We start from the raw sequence: 13,431 nt of genomic DNA on the forward strand, positions 1-13,431 counted from the left end.
TGATTAATAAGAGGAAATCTGAGTTGCATGTAAAAGTGGTGTAACGTTTTGGTTTCTTCTGAGTTCCTGACTAATTTTTTTACTTGAAATCAAATGCATTTGACTAAAATAGTGTTACATCACGTTGAATAGTGAAGCCTTGTCATTTTTAAAGGAATCTCCTGAACCTCTCTTAGAGCTTAAATAAATAAATAAAAAAATCCTAATTTTTATAGCAAGATGTACAGAGTTATGTATATGTGGTGTTCAGCATACATTGCATATTTAAAAAGTTACAAACAGTTCAAATAAGCTGGGAAGTCAAACTCGGAGTGCAACCCTAAAATTAGTCAAAACTCTTAGTCCTTATTTCTCTCTACTTGGGTAGCTGTGACTGTTTCTTCAACTTGAGCCATCTGTAGCATTTCCAACCAAAACATACAAGTTCGGTAGGCTGATTATAGTGGCATTCACTGGGATAGCCACTTTGTAAGGTGGATACTGAACAAGACAAGGTAGCCTGTAAAGATAGCTAGAGAACAAGCAGCTCATCTAGCCGTATTTTAGGTTAAATGTTAAGGTGCTCAGTCTGAGATAATATTTTTAGAGTTATGTAATTAAATAATGGCGGACTGTAAATATTCCCCCCCTGCCTCGGCATGCATATGTTTGTCTTCGGTCGAATGCTGAACTTCTGTGGGTATGCAACTTTTGCTACCCTATGTTGTTCAGCATAAGTTCAAGTATCGCTACATGGCATAGCAGTGTCTGATATGGACCTAGCTTAAATGGTCACAGTATAAGTCCAGTATGGAAGAAATGGAATATTTCAGAGTAACTGTTTGTTTTCACTTGTGGTATGCCAGCTTTTTAACTTTCTCAGGCAGTGTTGTATGAAAGGCTCTAATGGACTGGTCTCTTGCTGTGCAAATATCATCTTCACCTGGTTATTCAAGGGTATTTTGTGCTAAATCACAATGTCTTACCTATTTGCTTCTTGAAACCTCTAGTTAATTGCTTAGGGACTCTTAAGAGAGAACCCTTTACCTCGGAAAGAGCGGGGAGAAGTGTATTAAGAACTTGCTATAAGCTGAACAGTTTTGACTGAAACTTAGACATAAATTTTCTTATGATTGTGTTGTGCACACACAGCTAACATCAAAAGGAAAAAATGCATATATGTAATCTAAATAAGTGAAAACTTAAATGTTAAGTATTCACATTAGAATAAACATTACATTTACATTAGTATAGCTGTTGGTGTGGTTAAACGCAAGATGCAACTACTACACTGAATGCTGACTTTTTAAAAATTATTGTTTTAGACAAACCAAAGGAGGAGAAGAAAGATACTTTCTTAGAAAAGCTTGCAACTCAAGTTATAAAAAATGTGCAAGTCAAAATCACAGGCATTCATGTTAAATACGAAGATGATGTAAGTATCTGGAACATATTCTCTTGACTTTAAATTGGACTCCAGTGCAGTTATGATTGTCTAGTCCATAGCAAGAAACTGTTATCTGCCACCTTGAAAAAGTTGCTGTGGTTTCTTCTGCACCTCTTCAAATAATGTACCCCAGATATGACTGAAAGCCAGAAATATTTCGGATATGTGAAACAGATATTCTCTCTTTTGCCTTTTCCGGTGGTGCCACATTTAGTGGTGCCACATTTAGTGGTGCTGCTAAATGTGGATGGTGGCTGTTCATCATATGTTAGTGTGTGCAGTGATGTACAGAATTTTTCAGTGTCCTGGGTAAAGTCCAGAATGGCGGAAACTGGTGGGGTTACAGATGAGTAGGAAGGCAAATAGCTGAAAACACTTAATTGATAAATGAGAATGTTTATATGAATCAAACTGGTATTATTCTAGCCTGCTTCTGGCTTCCTTTGGGAAAATGATAAAGCAGTTTGTGATGAGATAATTGAATGTAAAAGAAAAGCATTGGATATAGAGTATTTCTTGAACCTATTTTGGGACTATTTTCAGAGACACTAGATTTAAAAAGGTGGGAGGAATGGAAGTCATAAAATGGTATAGCTGACTGAGATGTGGTACTCTGTAGCTCTTAGTTCTTTCCTACATTAATTTATGAAGATTTTAGAAGCCAAAAGGAAATTTTCATCTTGAATTGAAGTCCTAAGTCTTTACACTACAGCCGTATTAATTTTGGTCCAACTTAGGGGGTTCCGAGAATGCTTCAGCTAGGCTAATTAAAGCAGAGGAAGATCCTCAAAGCAGCTCAGGATTTCAGTCAACTTTAATTAAAAAAAAATCTCTGTTCGCAGCAAGAGAAATAAATAGCTGTTACTTTTCTGTTTTTGTAGATCACAGATCCACATTGTCCGATTTCCTTGGGAATGACGTTGGGCGAGCTTAGTTTACTGGTAATGTGTGTGCATGCACGTTCTTATGTTTTCGATTTACTTGTCTTTGGAGTAGCAGAAAGGAAAAGTAATGTATTAAGACGATATAATGAAAGTATGCATACAGCTGGAAGCGAAGGCAATCTTTTATTCATGCAAATAATACTTGAAGTTTGTGCAAGCAGAAGGAAGACAATTGAGGAACATCACACTTTCTGAGACTAGTGATTTATTCTTATGATCCAAGTTATCTTTAAGACTGAATATGTTTACTTCCATAGGGCAGGTTATTTCCAAGCCTAATGAATAAATTAGGGCAAACATTACATCATGATGATAAGAATGTGGTATTTTGCCAAGCATTTTGAGAAATGGGGGGAGAAAATTTCAGCTAAGCCCTGTTTTCCTTAGATGTAAGGGTTTTATGGGTAGGATAAGGAGTTGAAAATCAAAATAAACTGACAAATTTTATATTGGATTTTGACTTCTGCATATGCCCATCTAGAGAAACTGGCTTCTGGAATCAGGTAGCACGAAAATGATGTATTCTGTGCTTGAAAGTATAGGATAAAACCGCAAATGTGTTAAATAAGATGCACAGAATGACTTACCACTTTGAACTTTTAGACAACAAATGAGAACTGGACACCTTCTATTCTGAATGAAGCTGCAAAAATAATATACAAGGTAATGTGTTTTTTTTTGTTTCCTACACAAGTGAAGAGAGCAACTGATCTTGGAGAGAATTAATCTGGGGTTCTAAATAAAAATTGGAAAAACAGTTTACTTTGCAAATTCTCCTGTTTTCCTTAATTTTGCTGTGTGTTTAAACAGAAGTAGAGCACAAATAACTGGCTTTATGTAAGGCGTAACTTTCAACTCTGTGGTTTAAATAATTTCCCTTAAATGCAAACACTGATCCCCTCATTAAATGCATCATACAGGAAGTCTGCATAGTAACTATGATTTCAAATTGCCATTTCCTACTCTATTTTGTATGCCTAACGTAATTGGTATTCTGGTAGCTAAGCAGTCTCTCTGTTCTCCCTGCCCCACAATCCCATGCTGAAAGGAGTATGCAAAGATCTAAGAAATTATAGGAATGATATAAGAAGGGTTTAATAGTTCTGGCTTCTTTATTAGGCCAAACGTTGGTTTTGTGCACCCTCACTCCTGCAATCCAGAGTAGTATTTAACAGATCTGCATGAACTTGTGTGCTTCAAGAAGTTACTTTTTAGCAATTCAATTTTCACTTCAAAAATAGTATTATAAGATTAAATACATCTCAGTGCCAATGGTGGATTTGCTGTCTAGTCTGCTTTCATTTGTTTTGTGTTTTCACAAATGGAAAGCTAAGTTCATAGAGTGGGTTGACTACTGGGTATGGAATCTGTTGAATGTTTTCTTTCCTGCGCAGCTTTTGTGCCTGGACAGCCTCAGTGCTTATTGGAACGTACACAGCAAAATGTATTATCATGGCTCCCGTGAACAAATACTGGTAATGTAGAAGAAAATTCATTAAACAGTACTATATTATGTTCATATTCTATATTCTATAGCTGTTGTGGTATTCAAAACTACACCATGCTAATTTCTGCCCCACTCCTCACACTTATGGTCAACTGTATTCTGATACCAGGGTCATATGTTAATCCATTGCACCATTGATAGCTAATACTTTTTTGTGAATTTTATATGTTATTAACCCCTATAGGTTTTAGAAATTATTAGAAACTGCTTCTGTAAAATCATGTTCTATTGGCATATTCATCTTGACTTCATGCTATTTAGCCACTACTGTTTACTAAATATCTGGGCTATATGAGCTATTACATAGCTACTGTAATAAAAAAGGCAATATTGAGTTAGTAAATGAGCATAGAATTAATAAAAATTCAGAATATTAGATCTTTATCAGAACAGGAATTTATATCACATTATCCAGATTACCTAAACTGCATGGCTGAAATGAACCAATAGAGTGAAGCCAGACAGAAGAACAAGATACTAAAACACAAAGGTTTTTTTTTTTTGCTTTTTAATAAACCAAAGCTTAGGTTGGTAGTTATCCACTGTCAGACCTAAACAAAGAAACCAAAAATTGTGGAAGGGCTAATGTAGTGGTTGTTTAAGATAGCAGCCCTTATTATGGGAAGTAGCTTTGGCAAAATTTTGAAGAGCTTTTAGTAGAATAAGTTATATGGATGGGTAAATGAGTATGCTATGCTTGACAGACAGAAGAGGGTCACAGCTTTAAATGTGGAATGCACAGTAGGACTGACTAATGAAGACTTTTGAAAATGAGGTTGGGTGGAATGTAATTAAGGTAGACTGTATGGAAAAGATGATGCTGGAAATACTTTTTTCCAACTTGATGAAGCTAACTCAGGTGGTGTAGAGACTAGAGAAATAGATGATCGTGCTCCAGTGCAGAAGATGAGAGGCAGCATGAGGGCATTGAGGGTAAATCAAGACAGAACAGGAGGCAGATACCTTAAAATGGTAATTACAGGGAAAGAATAAAATCCAATTTGTGTGTGTGGGCTTCCTGGAGGCTCTTTCTATTTTTTTCTGATTCATTCATGTTTTTTGAGTTGCTGTTAGCTAGATGAGTAGTAGAATACTGCAACTTGTAAGCATGTAAAGTACTCGTTTTGCTTTCGTTTCATTGCTGTGTTATCCTATAAGTCTTACTTTCCCAGAAGAGGAACTGGGAACTTTGGCAATATGAATAGGGCAGTTATATAGACATAAATGGTGGCTGAGGGCATGCATCCTCTTTCTGTACAACAGCTGAGGACTTCTGAGTTGCAAAAGCACCATTACTGTTAGGAAGTTTATTTCAGATGGCCATTTCATTCATGTGGTTAAAAGAGCTCACTTTTAGGTAATGAGAAACAGTTAGTTGTTCTAGCGAGCTTTTAGGTAGTACATTACTGAATATCTTAGGTTCTGAAAGTAAACTTTAGAATGGATTATGAAGACAAGTCATGCTGCTTGGAATAGCAGACATCTGATTACTGTTGTTAGTTTGTCTGAATCTCATTTCATTTTACTGTGGAGAAGATCAGATGTGCACTGTATGCTCTGTATATCTACATTCTGTTTCTGGTGTGAATAAGTGCTTTCTGTGCAAAAATGGTACATTTTTGACCCATTATGTTTATAAAGGTTGTACAGGTGTTCTGTGTGTCTTTGTACAATACTACTTGTTTCCTTTTTTCTTTTGTGCTCAACTTTTAATAGGTATCTTTATTTTTGTTTTATTCTTTCCATAGAAAAATATACACTTAACCTGGTGAGCTTGGTACTAGTACGGATGGTTGAATCAAAACTGTGAAGTGTTTAAAACTAGCCAGTGGTTTAATGTTCTTTGAATCTTGTCTGTTACGTGGAACTTGAAACCTAAGTCCTTTTATTTTTGTTCTCGTTCCCCTTGTAGGGAACTGTTTATTGTCTCAAAATTGGGGTGTAAATTCACTGTATGTAGAAGATATTATGAATATGTTGATTTCTCTTCCTGTTTACAGTCTCTTGCTTTGTTCTTTAAAGACCTAAATTTCCTTGGAGCACTTTCACTTCTGCTGCACTTCCACTGCCTTTTTAGTTTAGCAGAAATGATTACATATTTTTAATAATAGCCAAGTTACTTTAGCTACAGGAGTCTTCAGAATTACCTGTCTGTGGATGTTTTCTCTGTTGTATCTCAGTCTGAAGTGAAATGTAAATGCAAACCAATACACAGTTTGAATTGACAGCAGCAAAAGTCTTAGTGCTTCAAATGTGTCATTCCAGCACTGTCAGAATGATCCTTTGTGAATCAGTCCTTGACATGCTTGTGGATAGATGGCTTTGTGGGCTTACCTGGCACTGTCTGGCAGCTTAGATCTCAGTCCTTTTCAAGGAGACTTCAACTTACTATTGACTAAGCTGCAAGTGAAGATGCTGGTGTGGTTTTGTTGAACTCAAGTTTTATGTATTGGGAAGTACCACTTTCTATTCCATTATCAAGCAAGTTTTTAACAGGTTCTTTCTGAAAGAATTGGGAATTCTGCCTTCCATGACTGTAAAATGGAGTTGCCTGTTTCCAAAACCTGTGGCATGTCCTGCGTGTAAACTTTTCTTTGAGTGCTGAGGCAGAGCAATTCCAGTGTAGCACATAGTATCCAGTATTCTGACTGCCTATTAACTTGAAGCATCTCACCACTTGCAGTTTTTCCAGTTCTTGAAATCCTTAGCAATTTTGGTGCTGTATACTGGTAAACTTTATTTGGATTGTCACCATTATTTGGATTTTTTGCATCTTTTGACTGTTTGATGACTTCTGTTAGTTTAAATTTGTCAATTGTGATTAGTTGTTTTTGTGTCCTTGTGCCTAAAAGGGGAAGAGAGGGAGAGCAGGAATAAGCTCAGAACACATCTGACAAGATTTGAAGAAGCACAGGGGAAGAATGGAATTCATCATGGGCATAAGATTACTTGTGTAAATCTTCTCTCCCACTTGTTAAGTCCTCTCTGCTTCAGAATTTTAAGACCAATACAAGAACTGAACAAATAGCAAATAACCTGTCTTGTTTAGTAACATTATCTGTATTAAATACCTGAATACATTTTATATGTAATTTCTAGTGTAGCTTGTTTCCTGGAAAGCTAGATCTTTCATCCAGACAAGCTGTTTTGGTCTTAATTTTAAGCAGCGTTATCAGGAAATCAGATTTATTGTACTAGCTAATTGGTCTATGTTGTAGTAAGAGTAAGCTGTGTAATCTGTAGCAATCTGTTACTTTCGTACAACAGTCTTCGTATTTAAATAACATGAGTATATGGCTGCTTGCGAGATTAGCTGTTTTATACTTAATCTCATTGAAATTTAGCTTTCATTAATATAGATCAGCAGATGGGAAATAGGTTGAAATACAAATATTTTTAATGATAAAGTGTACCTTTTATAAAAATACAAACAGTTTTTAAATAAGAAACATACAGTTTTCCATACAGTTTTTGAATAAGGAACTGGGAAAAGGATTAGGTTGAAGAAATTTGTCTTTACAAAATATTTTCCTTGTAAAAAAACCTCTTAATATTGATAGCCTTTATAAAATATAGTGGGAACAAGCACTTCATCTGCCTTCATGTAATAGCTAATATGTACATCTTCCTGAAAGCAGGCCTCCTGCTTTAACTGATTGTGCCATTGCAATTCTGAAACTAGATAAAATGTTTGGGCACAAATATAGCATTCTCAAATTGCTGAAGAATTATAGCATCAGACAGACCTCATTTTGGATTAAGACTCAGTTGTAGCATGATATTTCTCAGGCCTCTTGGGCTGTTCTGTATTTTATTGACTTCTTTCTGTCTTTAACTCCTCTTGTACCTGCAGAATACCAGAAGGCTCAAATGGCCTCCTTATGTGCTAAAAATGAGGAAGGCTAGAATGTGAATAGATATTCCTGGTACTTTCAAGGAGTTTAAAAACAAATGCTTCATCTATTATGCTACATGTTTGAGCGTACACATAAGCTATATGTTTCTAAATTAACACACACTAGTTGTTATTGCAAGATTTAGACAGAAGTTGAATAAAAACTGTACTAACCTTCCACTTGATATGAGAAACTTAGAATTCTTTTTAGTCTGGTGCATCTAAACCCTTCACTCTTAAGAGCTTGTGCTATATTAACTTTTGCATTTAGGGGGAGGAGGCCCTAGCAAAATACATGTGAACTTAAGCTGGTCTACTCAAAGCTTTGAGAACTAAACAAGTAATGCTCTTCAGCAATTGCTAGACAGTATCATATTCCTTTACAGGATCAGCTGAAAAGAGGAATTCCATGTGGTGGTAACCAGCCTCAAGACTACCAGTATAGTAAGTAAGCTAGGAATGAATGAATATAAACTGTTCTGAGCATGTTAGTATACAACAGCCTGACCTGGTCATGCAGGCATGCCCATACTAACTTTACAAAAACTTAAACATAATAGAACATATTAGAGCTAGTATGCTTTTTTGACTACTGCTGGGCTATCTTAATTTTTGGTAAGAATTGCAGCCTGATTCTGTGGGTCTTGAGCATACACATTGTCAGGGACAAAGTGGTTGATGTATCAGGCAGTAGAAATAAGTACTTTAAGATCGCTTCCCATACTTCAATTGTAAGCATAAAATTAATCTCAATTTTTTATCTTTAAGTTTTTAGACCAGTATCAGCCTCTGCAAGACTGTATATCAACCCGTATGCAGAAGTAGAACTAAAAACTCCCAAGCTTGATTGTAATGTAGAAGTACAGAGAATTGTCATCGAATTCACTAAGCCACAGGTAAGTTGGCTTGGTATCCTTTATCACCTATTTCAGAGTTTGTGATGAACGGTAGGATTTTTTTGTTGGAAGACATTCTTCTTTGGGAATTTTCTGCTTATATGCAAGCAGACTGTCTAAATTGTTAGCAGTAACTGTGGGGAAAAGTGTAGGATCATTTTCCCTTTGTGTAGCAGTCACTTCCTGGTGCTAGATCCTGACACTTTGACCCTGTTATCTGTAGACCCTCTGGGGACCATCTGATCTGTATTCAGTCCTTCCAATAGCATTCCTTTTACAGAGAGAATGGAATAATTATTGTGAGGAGCCCTTATCTTATAAAACTATAAGACAACATTATAACTGCAGAGATGCCAAGATACAAGCAAGGGTGGGAATGAATGGCGTATACTGGCTTTGGCAATGAAGCCTGCTGAAGTATCAAGGAACTCGGTTAGCTCCCCAGCAATGTTAGTGTTTTCATTTATTCAGTGATAATTTACAGTTAGTTTGCTAGATAGCTTTTTAGCTCTTATTGATGTCAGAGTGTAATCTGAGTTCAGAACAGTACCAATAAGGTTAACCAATGCAAAGGCAGTTATAAAATTGGGGAAACTGTGTATTGACTAATGAAGGGAATACGGTTGGTTTGAGAAAGCCTGAGACTTTGTGCTGAGCAGGCTAACAGAAATACAAATTGTTTTTGTTCTTCACGAAAACCAGAAGTTCATACAGTGGTGTCCTTTGAGAGCAATGGGTATGGTTGGTCTACTTTTACATGCTACTGAAAATGTGTAGGCTTAAATTTCTGTATAGTTTGGGGAATACTGAAGACCATGGTATACGTGTACTTTAAGTACTGCGTGCAACAATATCTGAACCTCTGCTAAGAAACTTGGTTTTCTGTGTTTAGTACCTCAGCATGATAGACCTTCTGGAGTCCATAGATTACATGATTCGTAATGCACCGTACAGAAGATTTAGGCCAAATGTATCTCTCCATAAAAATGCCAGACAATGGTAAGCTGTGTACGTTCGTGCATTCTTTGGAAGATGCTGGAGTCCTCTCCAGTCTCTTCATTCTCCTTTGTGGTTAACTGTAGTTTTAAAACTAGATCGCATATATCATTATGACTTTCACAGAGCTTTGCTTAGCTAAGTAGAAAAGGCTTGCAGAAAAGAACACATGAAAGAACCAAGTGATGAAAATCTGACTTGCAAAGCTAAGCCTGGTCCCCAAAATCTCTGAACAAAACGCTGATGTTCTCTCTAGAGGTTAGAATATAATTTTAGAAAGGCTAAAGAAAAAAATTAGCAAATGTATTACAATGGAAACATGTCAACTGTAATTTTTAAAGTTTTGAGCTGATAAACATTTTTGTGGATTTTTTCTAAGTACTAACTGATGCTGATTATTAAAGTGCTTAAGTGTACTTAGTGCTGTTACAGCCCAAATTAGCAAACATGCAGAAGTCAATAGAGAATGCAGATTTATAGTTCTTCAGGCATTAAATATAAGCCCTGCGTCCATTTTTCAAAAGTGATGTTGAAACCATTAAAATTTTTATAAATAAAGTTACTCAAATGACAAGTGGTAAACAAAGTGTTTGCATATTAATAAACTATCCCTGCAACTTTGAAATTGTAATGCACAAATGAAATAGGAAGTTGCTCACAAGTGTGGAATTATTGTAGGTGGAAATATGCAGGTAACAGTGTTCTTGAAGTTCACATCAGAAGACATACTCGAATGTGGTCATGGAGTAACATAAAACAACATAGGCAGCTTCTGAAGAGTTACAAAAATATATACAAGAGCAAGCTGACACAGGGTAAACTGTCAGAAGAAACACAGAGGCAAATTCAGGTATGTGTTTTTTCTCTTTGGAGAAAGTATGTTTTGATCCCTTTGTTAAATAATTCTTCAAATATACATGACAGTAATGAAGGTTGGTGGTTTTAGAAGAGCACAAGAGTTCTGTGGAAATACCATTTTAATCTGAAGTTCAGTGTAACCTGTTGTGGAAAGAAAGAAAATGCTAGTAAAGTGCTATTTAAATAAACCCTTTTTGGTTGCAGATTAATGAACTTGGATGCATTTAATGAAGTGCAAGATTAATCTATTAAAAAAAAAAAATTAGACTGCTTGACATCAGGTTTCATCTTCTAGTGAACTTCGGGGGGGGGAGGTTATACCCTTGAGAGAAAGGAGCAGGTCTAGAAAGAAATTGGAGTGTAAGTACGAAGGAGCTGGTAGAGTATTTGTAGTGGTGAGCCTTTCCTAAATGTGTTTGAGAGGCAAATGATTTCATCATACATTTTTACAGGACCTAGAAAGAAAGCTTGATGTCTTCAATATAATCTTAGCAAGACAACAAGCACAAGTTGAGGTAAGAAATAATTTTTGTTCAATAATATTGTAACACTTCAAATAAAATAGTTTTGTCATGATAATATCTTGAAAAAATTTGTGCCAATGAGTATGATGGGATAGGCAGGTGGGGAAGGCAAGTTTCCTATCCTTCCAGGACAAGAGTAAATGAATTTCCAAACTGGAAACCAGTTCCAAAAACCTACCAGTGTGTGTGCATGGTGTTACTGCTACCCACTTTGTACCATTCAGGCAATTGTCTAAGGGTGATGATTTAATGATTCTTTTCTTCCTTTCACTCCTGTTATTTCAAGACTGGTTCTGCAGCTGTTCAAAATCAAACATGTACAGCTCTTCCCATCCTACCTACACCTTTATATACACTCTTTTTAGGGGACAGCCAATCTAATTAAAAGACAATTCTGAGAGAATTGTTAAAAGGTAGATGAAGTCTCTAGCTGCATCTTATTTTGGAAATAATTTGTGACACTTGACAAGGAGTTGCATGTTATACCATTATGAAAAGTGTTGTATCTGCAGTTAAGATCAAAAACACGTAGCACACTGAGGGCAAGCTCAGAATAGTTGTCTTGTGAGAAGTATGCTACTGGTAGCTATTTTCCTAACATGAAAATTAACCTCTGTAGTTGCATCATATGATTTCTGTTCATGCCAATGCAGCCTCAGTGTTTGTCTACACATCCAGAATGTATGTAAAATGAAGATGAAAAAATAATAATGATGTTTCTTATTTTTGAGAAGTTTGTGGTCAGACCTTGATTTTCAAAATGCAAAGTGAAAGCCTGAGTAAAAATTAAAAGTTTTAAATGCATGTAATAGTACAGGATCAGTCTTCAGGTTTGTTACTACTAGATTTAAGGAATGTAATTGCTTCTTTTATCCTCTTAAATACCGTCTTTTCATGTTGTTCCTGCCTTTTTGTAGTCTAAATGCTAGTGAAATGTGTAGAAAAAGGCTGTCCAAAGTAAAAGTAATGCATGCTTGTTTCCACACACACATGCGCGCGTGCACACACACGTGCCCCCCACCCCGATCCTCTTTTTGCTTCTGTCTGGTGAGTTAAAGTGCTCTTAATCCTTTGCAGGGTGGTGTTGCTGTCCATCAGGTAAATGTCTATTCAACATGCATACATACATATGTTATTTACAGAAAAACAAAATATATAGTAATTCTGTTAATTATGTATTTTAATGTCTGGTTTGTAGGCAATAAGATCAGGACAAAAACTACTGAAGAAGAAAACCACTGAAGTAGAAAAAAAAAGTGGAGGATGGTTTGGTGGTTTCTGGGGTAAAAGAGAATCTAGGAAAAAAGAAGATGAAGAATCACCTGTTCCTGAAAGTAGGTGTAGACTGTAATGTCCTAACTTCTATAGAGGCTTTAAGTTTTTATATACATTAAGAAGAAAGTTATAGTATGTTTTGCTTCCTACTGTGTAGAAAGAGAGAGTATGGCATAAACAGTGCAATGCAGTATTTATCCATTTTATAGTATTACTTACGGTTAGTGAATATTGAGCTGGCAAATAAGGCATACTTCTGAAATGGCCATAAGCATTTCAGAACCTTGGTAAGGAGAAGAGTATTGAGCTTATAGCTGTAGTGTAATAGGTGATGATTAGAATACTGTGTTCTGGTGATTTGCTGGTGGACCAGAGATTTGTTCTAATAGTACTCCTCAAAGCTGTATTCATCATTGGGAATTATGGGTACTCTTGTAATATAAATTATATTGATTTCTGTGCTACATATGTAACGCCATATATGAAGACTGCTTCTGTGTAAATTATTTCGCAATGTGGAACTTAGTGCAACATGAAGAATCAAAGAAATGTGTCAACAGAACTTAAGTACAGTAGAAAGCAAATGAGAGGAAAAATGCTTATCATTACTAATTAAAGTGCAAGTTTTTGTGGCTTTTTGTTTTTTTAGCTATTGATGAACTAATGACACCAGAAGAGAAAGCTAAGCTTTTTACTGCGATTGGATACAGTGACAGCTCCCATCACCTTTCCTTACCAAAGCAGGTAAGCAACTTCTTATGGGGATGGTTTAAAAAAACCCAAACAAACAAACCCCAAACACCCTCCCCCCCAACCCCCAAAACAACAGAAAACCAACCAAGTGAAAAACCTTCCTGATGCATGTTAGCCTTAAGATAAGCAGTAGGATGTTTGTCAGTGCAAGTCAAATCTATGTTGAATGTACAAAGAAGACTTTAAAAAAAATTATTCAGAAAACACAAAGAATGGATAATGGTTTCTTTGGTGGTGTTCTGCCTTGTGCACAACCCTAATCTGGAGTGATTTAGAAGTAACAGAAACTGGATGATAGACACCTATTTGCAACTTGGAAGAGAATAAAAAAAGCTAACTGTAAATGAGAAAAGATTC

At 36.0% G+C, this 13,431-nt stretch overlaps 1 protein-coding gene across 4 annotated transcripts in view; it reads left to right on the forward strand.

Annotated features, from left to right (window-relative positions):
* VPS13C (vacuolar protein sorting 13 homolog C) overlaps nucleotides 1-13,431 on the forward strand; it is a 257,639-nt gene that overhangs the window by 13,497 nt on the left and 230,711 nt on the right. For 3 of the 4 annotated variants that reach the window (XM_075505807.1, XM_075505805.1, XM_075505806.1), the window contains exons 6-16: nucleotides 1,305-1,414; nucleotides 2,308-2,367; nucleotides 2,974-3,033; nucleotides 3,765-3,845; nucleotides 8,159-8,216; nucleotides 8,541-8,668; nucleotides 9,561-9,667; nucleotides 10,343-10,514; nucleotides 10,975-11,037; nucleotides 12,245-12,380; nucleotides 12,971-13,065. In XM_075505807.1, the coding sequence (XP_075361922.1) occupies nucleotides 1,305-1,414; nucleotides 2,308-2,367; nucleotides 2,974-3,033; nucleotides 3,765-3,845; nucleotides 8,159-8,216; nucleotides 8,541-8,668; nucleotides 9,561-9,667; nucleotides 10,343-10,514; nucleotides 10,975-11,037; nucleotides 12,245-12,380; nucleotides 12,971-13,065 (1,070 nt within the window). The remainder of the gene's footprint in view (nucleotides 1-1,304; nucleotides 1,415-2,307; nucleotides 2,368-2,973; nucleotides 3,034-3,764; nucleotides 3,846-8,158; nucleotides 8,217-8,540; nucleotides 8,669-9,560; nucleotides 9,668-10,342; nucleotides 10,515-10,974; nucleotides 11,038-12,244; nucleotides 12,381-12,970; nucleotides 13,066-13,431) is intronic. The other variant, XM_075505808.1, reaches the window with a different exon arrangement.

The sequence above is a fragment of the Mycteria americana genome, chromosome 6 (assembly GCF_035582795.1).
Source record: "Mycteria americana isolate JAX WOST 10 ecotype Jacksonville Zoo and Gardens chromosome 6, USCA_MyAme_1.0, whole genome shotgun sequence".
Taxonomy (NCBI): Eukaryota; Metazoa; Chordata; class Aves; order Ciconiiformes; family Ciconiidae; genus Mycteria; species Mycteria americana.